Source organism: Clupea harengus, chromosome 14 (assembly GCF_900700415.2).
Source record: "Clupea harengus chromosome 14, Ch_v2.0.2, whole genome shotgun sequence".
Classification (NCBI taxonomy): Eukaryota; Metazoa; Chordata; class Actinopteri; order Clupeiformes; family Clupeidae; genus Clupea; species Clupea harengus.
The window spans coordinates 754,838-767,337 of record NC_045165.1 but is presented as its reverse complement, the minus strand read 5'-3'; the positions used below and the strand labels follow the sequence as shown (position 1 = coordinate 767,337).

The 12,500-nt window shown below is 46.1% G+C and overlaps 2 protein-coding genes across 7 annotated transcripts in view; both read left to right on the top strand.

The window, feature by feature from the left end:
- Positions 1 to 2,181, top strand: part of LOC105902118 (eukaryotic translation initiation factor 5) — a 13,253-nt gene extending 11,072 nt beyond the window's left edge. For 5 of the 6 annotated variants that reach the window (XM_031579862.2, XM_031579863.2, XM_042709688.1 and 2 more), the window contains 2 exons: positions 894 to 1,019; positions 1,924 to 2,107. In XM_031579862.2, coding sequence (XP_031435722.1) covers positions 894 to 1,019; positions 1,924 to 2,010 — 213 coding nt within the window. In that variant the 3' untranslated portion in view covers positions 2,011 to 2,107. Of the gene's footprint in view, positions 1 to 893; positions 1,020 to 1,923; positions 2,108 to 2,152 lie in introns of those variants that run through there. The other variant, XM_042709690.1, reaches the window with a different exon arrangement.
- A 4,654-nt stretch (positions 2,182 to 6,835) lies between these two features.
- mark3a (MAP/microtubule affinity-regulating kinase 3a) lies at positions 6,836 to 11,853 on the top strand (the record flags this gene model as incomplete). Its single annotated transcript, XM_031579867.2, has 3 exons — positions 6,836 to 7,660; positions 10,888 to 11,091; positions 11,737 to 11,853. Coding segments are annotated over exons 1-3 (372 nt in total), but the record flags the coding sequence as incomplete, so codon positions are not given.
- Between the last annotated feature and the right edge of the window lie 647 nt (positions 11,854 to 12,500).

The following is a 12,500-nucleotide window of genomic DNA, read 5'->3' as shown; positions in this document are numbered from 1 at the left end:
CTCCGATTTGGCTGAAAAAATTCAAGGTTGTTCATACACTTCTTAATAGGTATGATCCCAAATATTAGCTCTCTACTCCCAATAGTTTTGTCACAAACAATTTTTTTCAGCAACTAAGTTACTCGTATGTGCATTTTCAGACGCTTTCAAACTTTCTAGGCTTAAAATCAGCTACCGTTACTTGAAGAATATGGACTTCCAAGGGTGTGGCTTGGGTATATCATAGTATTCGGGGTGCTTGAATTTGCGCGAAAGTTTTACTCTACGCTCTGTGGCAGCATCTTTGAAGGCCTGTGGAAAGCTCAATGTTAAAGCTAGAGACTTGATATTATACACAGACATTCCTATGTGTGCTCTGTATTAAATACTGTCCCTATGTGATGAATGGCCTGGAAGATATTAAAGCTTGAAAATGGATGAAAACCCATTTTGTGCAGTTTTTGGGATGCTATAGCAAAAAAAATGACAGCATCTACCAACATGATTTGGAAAGATTAGATATATGTTCTTAACATATCAAAACATTTTGATGGTGTTCTGCCTCATTTTCTCAAAATTAATTTTAAAAAATGTGGGATTTTTGTACACGCCCAGCATTCAATGGCCTATGGAAGCATATTCAAATGCTAACAAAATGCACTAAGTTTATGACCCAGAGCTTAAACTGCATATTTTTGTATACTGTATGCTTTGGAATTCTCATTGTTAGTTTAAATTCTACATTTTATCTCTTTTTTCATGTATACACCGAGATTTCACAAAATGCTTGGTCATGGAAATTTGGTTTAAAGTCATGGAAATCCATTGGTCAAAATGTGTATGAACCCTGTGTAACACACACACACACACACACACACACACACACACTGTAACACACACCTGTCGTATGTCAGGTGTCCAAGAAGTACGTGTCCAAGGAGCTGGCCAAGGAGATCCACGCCAAGGCTGCGCCCTTCATCACCTGGCTGAAGGAGGCGGAGGAGGAGAGCGAGGAGGAAGAGGAAGATGAGAACGTGGAGGTCAGCACCGCGTTGCCACGGTTACACTCTGCTTTTCTCCAAAATGTCTCCAAGGCATCAGTGTCTCACACGGTCTCACTCACTCTCTCTCTCTCACACCTCACTCACACTCACTCACTCACTCACTCACTCACTCACTCACTCACACACTCACACACACACTCACTCACTCACTCACTCACTCACTCACTCACTCACTCACTCACCTCCTCACTCACTCACTCACTCACTCACACACTCACTCACTCACTCTCTCTCTCACACCTCTCTTTGCTCTTCCCCCACTCGCTCACATCACTCACCTGTGTATACGTTTGTGTTCAGGTGATGTTTATACTTGTGTGTATGTTTAAACCTGTGTGTGTGTGTGTTTAAACCTGTGTGTGTGTGTGTGTGTGTGTGTGTGTGTGTGTTTAAACCTGTGTGTGTGTGTGTGTGTGTGTGTGTGTTTAAACCTGTGTGTGTTTAAACCTGTGTGTGTGTGTGTGTGTGTGTGTGTGTGTGTGTGTGTTTAAACCTGTGTGTGTGTGTGTGTGTGTGTGTGTGTGTGTGTTTAAACGTGTGTGTGTGTGTGTGTGTGTGTGTGTGTTTAAACCTGCGTGTGTGTGTGTGTTTTAAACCTGTGTGTGTGTGTTTAAACCTGTGTGTGTGGTGTGTGTGTGTGTGTGTGTGTGTGTGTGTGTGTGTGTGTGTGTGTTTAAACCTGTGTGTGTGTGCGTGTTTAAACCTGTGTGTGTGTTTAAACCTGTGTGTGTGTGTGTGTGTTTTAAATCTGTGTGTGTGTGTGTGTGTGTTGAACCTGTGTGTGTGTGTGTGTGTGTGTTTAAACCTGTGTGTGTGTGTGTGTGTGTGTGTGTGTGTGTGTGTGTGTTTTAAACCTGTGTGTGTGTGTGTGTGTGTGCAGGTGGTGTACTCCTCCGCTGCCCGGGAGCTGAAGGTGGAGAAGGTGCAGCCTGAGGTGGATGATGACCTTGACATCGACGCCATTTAGAGCAGCGGCCATCTTGGCATATATGTGCTTACTTTACACACACACACACACACACTCTCACTGTCACACACACACACACACACACACACACACACACACACTCTCACTCTCACACACTCACACACATACATATATGTGCTTACTTTATACACACACACACACACACACACATACATATATGTGCTTACTTTATACACACACACACACACTCACACACATACATATATGTGCTTTCTTTATAAACACACACACACTCTCACACTCTCACACACATACATATATGTGCTTACTGTATACACACACACACACACACACACACACACACACACACTCTCACTCTCACACACATACATATATGTGCTTACTTTATGCACACACACACACACACACTCTCACACACACATATATGTGCTGACTTTATACGCGTATAATTTTGTTCTTTTTTGAGTTGACTTATAAACGACGCCTTTTTTTCTTCTGTTGTATCTTTGATTGCTTTCTGCTCTTGATGGTCTTTTCACGTGTGTGTGTGTGTGTGTGTGTGTGTGTGTGTGTGTGTGTGTGTCTTTAATTGCTTTCCGCTCTTGATGGTCTTTCAGTCAATAAATAAATGTTTTGGTTTCAAAGACATGGTGTCTGTGTTTCACTGCAGCTCAGAACTACCCAGGATGCCACACACACACACACAACACAAACACAACACAACACACACACACACACACACACACACACACCACACACACACACACACACACACACACACACACACACACACAGGGGTTAGACTGACAGACTGACTATCCTAGACGGGGTTAGGTGAAGTAAATTGCTAACGCACCCAGTGAAGCGCTACCTCACTGTGGGAAGACCATCAGGATTAAACACCACAGGCCGGGTGATTCGGTGATTAAACCCTACAGGCCGGTGATTCGGTGATTAAACTCTACAGGCCCGCTGATTAAACCCTACAGGCCGGGTGATTCGGTGATCAAACTCTACAGGCCCCCCGGTGAGTGAGTCCATCAGGGCCCGGTTCTGACACAGAGTAATCAGTCTTAGGGGGAGGGGCCAGCTGAAAGTAATAAACGCTGTTCAGTAATCACATGTCAGATCCACAAATATCTCTTACATTTTTTTAAATCTTTTAAACTAACGCTTTTGAGCAGCAGGAAACACGAACATGAGGGTGATGTTCTCATTATGACATCATGAAGGTGTGTTCTAACGTCATGAAGGCGTGTGCTATTGTGGGATATTTTTATATGAGTAAGAAGGGATTTGCCAGGTAACCCATTTCATTAGTTTGAGAGTTTAATGTGGGTTAGTCACACATCTGTATACTAATGAGGTTTCAAATAAGGGGGTTGACCTAAGGGAAATAATGGGTGGGTCATTAGGTACAGTATAAGCCTTCTGATTGGATGAGGTCAGATGACAGGTCAGAGGTTTCATTGGTCAAAGGGATCAGCCAACTAGGGCTGTTGTGGGAGTGGTAGATACACTTTTAAATATGGTGGCGAGAGTATTGTTTGTCAGACCGCTTCCGGAGACCTTCTCTTGTTGTTTAAACTCTTAAATAAATCCTTGCTGAAGAATTCTACATCTGCTGTTCAACTTCTGTTTGCTGAGACCGCCTGGCGACTCTGTTTAGACGCGACACTAGCCAGTGAGGGTGGTGTTCTGACGCCATGAAGGCGTGTTCAAGCTTGCGCAGCGAACGAAGAGCAACTGCAGCGCCTGACTTTCAGAAACGGCCGCTACCGCCTTGCTCCCGCACACACACACACACACACACACACACACACACACACACACAGGGTTTGATGCTCCCGCAAGGGTGTGTTGTTGTGACATGATGTTCTGCAGCGCAATTTATAACCAGTGTGCATTAGATTATATTTTATATATTATTATATATTATATGGAAGCGCATTTTTGCCACTTGAAAAAACATAGTATGTCATAATGTACTTACTATCTCATAATTATGAATTACTACACACACGCATAGTGGCTCAGGTGCTTGCACTGCCGCCTCACAGCAAGAAGGTCATGGGTTTGATTCCCGCATGGGGCGCTGTTGGCTCTGGGGGGCAGGTCCTCCCCAGAGTGCACAGTGCTCAGGTGGGCTATCTCCCGGGCCTTTCTGTGTGGAGTTTGCATGTTCTCCCCGTGTGTGTGTGTGTGTGGGTGTGTGTGTGTGTGTGTATGTGTGTGTGTGTGGGTGTGTGGAGTTTGCATGTTCTCCCGTGTTCACAAGGGGTTTCCTCCACTAAGAACCCCAACAGAAAAACATGCAAAAAGAAAAGAACAGAACACATGTCCATCCCTGACCACTGCTCCTAGGGGGGTCCTGGAGGTGGGACAGTCCAGGATAGGAAAAGGCAGAAGATAAATTCACCGTAACCTCAGGCCTGTGTGTGTGTCCTGTGTCGCCTCCATGTATTCACGTGTGTGTTCCAGTGTGTCGTGTGTGCCAATAAAACCTGACAAATTATTATACTAATGAATTAGTATCTCATACTAATGAGAACATTTCTCAAAATTATGGCATACTATCTCATTATTATGATGATACAAAGTCATAGTTATCAAATGCTTTGTGAACACATTGAGGATTATTTCAAATGGCGGTTTACCGAAACCCAAGAGAACACTGAGATAGAGAAGAGAAGAGAACACTGGGGTAGAGAAGAGAACACTGGGTAGAGAAGAGAAGAGAACACTGGGGTAGAGAAGAGAACACTGGGGTAGAGAAGAGAAGAGAACACTGGGGTAGAGAAGAGAAGAGAACACTGGGGTAGAGAAGAGAAGAGAACACTGGGATAGAGAAGAGAACACTGGGGTAGAGAAGAGAAGAGAACACTGGGGTAGAGAAGAGAAGAGAAGAGAACACTGGGGTAGAGAAGAGAACACTGGGGTAGAGAAGAGAAGAGAACACTGGGGTAGAGAAGAGAAGAGAACACTGGGGTAGAGAAGAGAAGAGAACACTGGGGTAGAGAAGAGAACACTGGGGTAGAGAAGAGAACACTGGGGTAGAGAAGAGAAGAGAACACTGGGGTAGAGAAGAGAAGAGAAGAGAACACTGGGGTAGAGAAGAGAACACTGGGTAGAGAAGAGAAGAGAACACTGGGGTAGAGAAGAGAACACTGGGGTAGAGAAGAGAAGAGAACACTGGGGTAGAGAAGAGAACACTGGGGTAGAGAAGAGAACACTGGGGTAGAGAAGAGAAGAGAACACTGGGGTAGAGAAGAGAACACTGGGGTAGAGAAGAGAAGAGAACACTGGGGTAGAGAAGAGAACACTGGGGTAGAGAAGAGAAGAGAACACTGGGGTAGAGAAGAGAACACTGGGGTAGAGAAGAGAAGAGAACACTGAGGAAGAGAAGAGAACACTGCACACTCCCAGGAAGCCGGTGTCTTTCGCCTAGGAGATGAGGATGAGATAGCAACTTATAACTACGATATAGTAAGTTATTATTATGATATAGAAACTCATGATATATACCACACACGATGCCTCAGGAAAACTGGCAGGATCCTAAAAGACTGCTATCATCCAGCCTTCAGACTTTTCACCCCGCTGCCTTCTGGAAGGCGGTACCGTAGTATCCGGTCTCGCACACGCAGACTGGAGAACAGTTTCTTCCCGAGGGCCATCAGGCTGCTAAATGGACATTGACACACTATCGACACTTTTGCACTCGTCACTTACATACACTGTCAATTTCAAATTACTGCTTGTACTTACACTTACATACTGTCTCTTGCACTACAAATACATATTTATCAGAATTATTGCACTACCTGCGACTCCCATTGTCTGTAGTATAGTTTGTTATATGTTACTATATGTGTATTATATGTTATATGTATATACTCTATGTTAGTATTATATATATAGGTTGTTATCTGTTTTAGCATATTGTATTGTATATTTATCTTGTATATTTAGTAAGGTTATTATATGTTACATGTAAATTATGTTCAGAGTACTTGTACAGTGTATGTCATGTTATGTTATGTTATGTTATATTATGTTTGCTATGTTATGCTATGGTAGGTTGCAGTGCCTTGTCCTAAGAATTTCAGTGCCCAGTCTGACCCTGTGTCATTCTGTGCATCTGACAATAAAAGACTTGTAACTTGAAACTTGTAATATAGTAAGTTATTATTATGATATAGAAACTCATAACTAGGATATAATAAGTTATTATTATGATTTAAATTTCCCTCGGGATTAATAAAGTATCCATCTATCTATCTATCTATCTGATATAGAAACTCATAACCACGATATAATAAGTTATTATTATGATATAGCAATGTATAACTACGATATAGTAAGTTATTATTAGTAATAACTATTATAAGTAATAATTATGGTATAAGTCATTATTATGGTATACTAAGTCATTATTATGAGATATAAGTCATAACTATGATATATACTAAGTCATAATTAGTTTGCCTGTTGTGGAATGCATCTCCCTATGGCGGGTTCAACCCACAGTCATGTTTGCATTTCAGGGTGGCTCGAAATCTTCTCTAATCTACATCTGTAGACTCTTCAGTTTAATCTGTTTAGAAAACCCAACTGACTACTGAGGGCTTAGACATAACCAAACTTTTATAGTCCCACGTTTTGGATGGGTGGTGTTTTCCACATATTGAAGTGTCTCATGCTGTTCACGGCCCATTAGCCACACTGGGGAGCCGTTCGTTAAATACAACAGCGGCAGTGTGAGACAAGGTTAAAGAAACCACTTAGAGCCGAAATGTATGACGACAATAGACGCAGGCAAGTATTTTTCCCTGAACTGACGAAACCCGACTACTGACAGTTTGAAACTATACCGTAAGCTTTTGCCTGCGTCAGTCACCAATGAGCTTCGGGACCTGGCTGTTTCCTCACTTCCTCTGTCCCTTCAGGGCTTGGCTCCGAACTCCGCTGCTATTGGGTGGCCATCTTGGATCTGGCTCTAACGCAAAGCGACAGGCAGATATGGGTGGAAGAGGAACGACCGTAAGCTCGATTTCTCGGGGGCATTAGCGCATCAGACCTACATGGCCCGATCGCCCAGAGACTAAGATTCAACGGAATAATGAAAATCAACTTTTGGGGTTAAACTCCGATGTCATCTGGCTCGATTCGGGATTTCTGTCCGCTCCGCTTTCCGCTGACTGCGGCGGAGTTCTCGAGGCCCTGTTGGGCAAACCAGGCTTCACGGTATTTTTCCTTCTCAACACCGGACATCCGATACTCATAGTAAACGGAAACAACAGGGCAAAGTGTTGTTTTTTCTCTCAAAATTTCAGTAATCTGTATTACTCATTGGAATATATTTGTTGTTTTAGTTGCTGATAAACAGTTTGACATGACATTCTGTTAAAAATCGTCGTGACCGTGGCTAGACCAGTGACAGTGTCTGAAAATCCAAGTAAGAAGTTTTCAGCAAGTTTGATTTCGCTGTCCAATCATTTTTGTCGAGAATCCATGATATTAATAGGGAGCTATCTACCAGGTCGCATTTAAACATCATATTGACACGATTGGTGCAGTCAAAGTCGGATAATCTGAGACGAGCGAGTCTAACAAAATGTCAACAAGAACACCACTACCCACCGTCAACGAGCGGAAGACGGAGAACGTAAGTATAGCTTATCTTTATCCTTTTCACTTCTCAGCGGTTGTTGGTTGCATTGTCAGTTGTTCATGGCTTAGATTGAAATGTCAGTGTCGTTGGTGTGTGTCTACTGGGGTATCTGCCTGCTCTGAGACCGTGGGTATGTAAGGTTAGTCGTCCTGGCCCGTGTCGGAACGCATAGGCTCCGCGGCGCGTATAGTGCTGACCGCGCGTTTGGTCTGGATTAGCAACATTGTGCCTGTCCCGAGACAGATGGTCTACCGGCCCCAAATGACGCACGGGGTCGGGGAGGGAGCCGGAGCGAAATATGTCTCTCGTGATCTGCAGGAATGCGACATTTGTTTGATTCAGGTGTGTGAGGTAAAGCACGCGAATAGGATAGGCATGTATACACGAGCGTTCGTCATATTCCCCCTTGTCTGACGCGGATGCTGCCTCTCGCTCTGCTTCAGCGCCGCATGAAGCGATGCGATTGATCACGAGCGTCTGAAGGTGTTCCCCGCGAGCAGACGGCCGATACCGGGGTGTGTGTGTGTGTGTGTGTGTGTGTGTGTGGGTATCTACAGGAACAATGTAATCTACTCGGGACTGTAGCCGAGGATGCTGCTGCTGAAACTCACCGATTCATATGCAGATTTCACAGCGGTCAGATCGTGATGGGAGGAGGTTAATGCTGTGGTCCTTGTCACACATATAGACCTGAATTTGAGATGCCCCCCCCCCCCCCCTCCCGTCCACTTTTATTTTTGAAATCCCCGTCCACCACCCATGAAGTCTAATGGGATAGGCACACACACACACACACACACACACACACACACACACACACACACACACACACACACACACACACACACACGCGGGAGACAGCAGAGATGCTAAGTGGTTTTAAAAATGTAGACATCTCTGCTATCCTGTGAGAGCTCGCGGACTAGCGCGTGACTCACCGTCCAGAGCCGTCAGTTTCCATGTCAACAGGATTGGCATTGTAGTGGCCCCATCTCCCCGACCCTCAGATGCCCACACACACACACACACACACACACACACACAGACGCGCACACACACACACACACACACAAACACACAAACACACACATACACCTGTATAGTGCGAGTTGCACATGCGTATTCCTGTGGGTGTTGTTGGTGGAGAGGTGCCCGCGAGCCCTGCACACACACACACACACACACACACACACACACACACTCCTGTAGAGCCCTGCCCACCCATCAGTATAGGGAGTGGTGAGAGGACACAGTATCGATGGCCTCTCCTGATCCGTCTGGTTCTGCTCCCTGCACACACACAAACACACACACACACACACACACACACACACACACACACACACTCCTGATCCGTCGGGTTCTGCTCCGTCAGACTGAATGACAACAGAATAGAGCGGTCAGCCAGGAGCACCAGGCATCGCGTCAGCATCGTGAGTGTGTGTGTGTGTGTGTGTGTGTTTGATCTAGTGGTGGTGTCATAGGTGTCATGTTCAGTGACCTTTGACCTTTCATGTTAGACACAGAGGTGGTCTCTTAAGTGCTGACTATCCAACTTAGAGACAACGCTGTCATCTATTGGTCTCAGGTGTGAGAGAGACAGGGACAGAGACAGAGACAGAGAGACATAGACACACACACACAGAGACAGACACAGAGACAGACACAGAGACAGACACAGAGACAGACACAGAGACAGAGAGACAGAGAGACAGAGACACAGAGACAGAGAGACAGAGACAGAGACAGAGAGAGACAGAGACAGAGAGACAGAGACAGAGAGAGACACAGAGACAGAGACACACACAGAGAGACAGAGAGACAGAGACACAGACACAGAGACAGACACAGACACAGAGACAGAGATAGAGACAGAGAGACAGAGAGACAGAGACAGAGACAGAGAGACAGAGACAGGGACACACACAGACACACACACAGACACACACACAGACACACACAGAGACACAGACACAGACACACACAGAGACAGAGACAGAGACAGAGACAGACACACAGACACAGAGACAGAGACAGAGACAGACACACAGACACAGACACAGACGCAGACGCAGACGCAGACGCAGACGCAGACGTCTGACAGCCGAACCCTTCAGAAGAGGGTCTGGCTGATTTGGGCGCTATTGGATCGGGTCATTTCCCAGTCAGTTGTGATGTGAAGATCTGCAGATGGTTCTGGCCGGCTGGCTGCACACACACACACACACACACGTACACGCACACGCACACGCACACACACACACACACACACATGTTTGGAAAGGTATCTGATTGGGACGGCGTGTTTGAAATGGAAATGTTTGGATTAATGTGTTTTGGGAAGGGGTGCATTCAACAGAAACTTTCAGAGTGTGTGTGTGTGTGAGTGTGTGTGTGTGTGTGTGTCTTTGCAAGGGGTGCTTTCAACAGAAACTTTCAGAGTGTGTGTGTGTGTGTGTGTGTGTGTTTTGGGAAGGGGTGCATTCAACAGAAACTTTCAGAGAGAGAGTGTGTGTGTGTGTGTGTGTGTGTTGAGGTTGGGGTCTGGTGGATAGGAATAATAAGGGGTGGGTTTGGCTCAGGTATGGTTTGGATGTGTGTGTGTGTGTGTGTGTGTGTGTGTGTTTTAAGTTTTAAACCAGTGCTAATGGGCTGTATGTTTGTGTGTGTGTGTGTGTGTGTGTGCCAGTGCTAATGGGCTGTATGTTTGTGTGTGTGTGTGGGTCAATAATCCCAGTCCCTTTCATGACAGAGCCAGGGGGGTGATATGGGTGTGTGTCTGTGTGTGTGTGTGTGTCTGTCTGTGTCTGTGTGTGTGTCTGTGTGTGTGTGTGTGTGTGTGTGTGAGGGGGGTGGTGATTTTAGTTTAGTGTTTGATGTGACAGTTAGTTACCTAATGTGTGTCCAGCATAGCTGACTATAGTGTGTGTGTGTGTGTGTCTGTGTGTCTGTGTGTCTGTGTGTCTGTGTCTGTGTGTCTGTGTCTGTGTGTCTCTGTGTCTGTGTCTGTGTCTGTGTGTGTGTGTGTGTGTGTGTTTGTGTGTGTGTGTCTGTGTCTGTGTCTGTGTGTGTGTGTGTGTGTGTGTGTGTGTGTGTGTGTGTGTGTGTGTGAGGGGGGTGGTGATTTTAGTTTAGTGTTTGATGTGACAGTTAGTTACCTAATGTGTGTCCAGCATAGCTGACTATAGTGTGTGTGTGTGTGTGTCTGTGTGTTCCTGCAGCACACATCTAACGGTCACGGCCGTGCGGAGGTGACGTCTCGGTCGGCCCGGTCCAGCGGGCGTTCGCGGTCCTCTGGGTCTGGTTCTGGTTCCGCCGCGGAGGAACAACCGCCCCACGTGGGCAACTACCGGCTCCTCAAGACCATCGGGAAGGGCAACTTCGCCAAGGTCAAGCTGGCGCGACACATCCTGACAGGACGCGAGGTGAGCGCTGGGACACACACACACACACACACACACACACACACACACACACACACACACACACACACACACACACAGGTCATGAGGGTCCAGCACTGCTCTCTCTCTCACGTACACACACACACACACACACACACACACACACACACACACACACACACACACACAGGTCATGAGGGTCCAGCACTGCTCTCTCTCTCACGTACACACACACACACACACACACACACACACACACACACACACACACACACATACACGGGTCATGAGGGTCTAGTCCAGCACTGCTCACTCACTCACACACACACACACACACACACACACACACACACACACACACACACACACACACAGGTCTCATACACGCACACTGACTGTCATCCCCTTACAGATGGCGTATATGTTTACACACAAACAAACACAGATCCATACATCTTCAGATTGCACACACACACACACACACACACACACACACACATACACATACACACACACACATACACACACACACACACACACACACACACACACATACACATACACACACACACACACACACACACACACACACACACACACACACACACACACACACACACACACACACATTTCTCCCTGTTTCACCAGACTCTTGTCTTCCCATAGGTGGCCATTAAAATCATTGATAAGACTCAACTCAACCCAACCAGCCTGCAGAAAGTAAGCACCCTTAAACTTCTGTGTGTGTTCTTCCTCACGAGTGTGTGTGTGTGTGTGTGTGTGTGTGTGTGTATGTGTGTTCTTCCTCACGAGTGTGTGTGTGTGGTCTTCTTTTGTGTGTGTGTGTGTTCTTCCTCACGAGTGTGTGTATGTTCTTCCTCTCGAGTGTGTGTGTGTGTGTGTGTAGCGCTCCCCATGTGTTGCATTAGTAGTGTGTGTGTGTATGTTCTTCCTCTCGAGTGTGTGTGTGTGTGTGTGTGTGAGTGTGTGTGTGTGTTCTTCCTCACGAGTGTGTGTGTGTGTGAGTGTGTGTGTGTGTGTGTGTGTGTGTGAGTGTGTGTGTGTGTTCTTCCTCTCGAGTGTGTGTGTGTGTGTGAGTGTGTGTGTGTGTTCTTCCTCACGAGTGTGTGTGTGTGTGAGTGTGTGTGTGTGTTCTTCCTCACGAGTGTGTGTGTGTGTGAGTGTGTGTTCTTCCTCACGAGTGTGTGTGTGTGTGAGTGTGTGTGTGTGTGTTCTTCCTCACGAGTGTGTGTGTGTGTGTGTGTTCTTCCTCACGAGTGTGTGTATGTTCTTCCTCTCGAGTGTGTGTGTGTGTGTGTGTGTGTGTGTGTGTGTGTGTGTTCTTCCTCATGAGTGTGTGTATGTTCTTCCTCTCGAGTGTGTGTGTGTGTGTGTAGCGCTCCCCATGTGTTGCATTAGTAGTGTGTGTG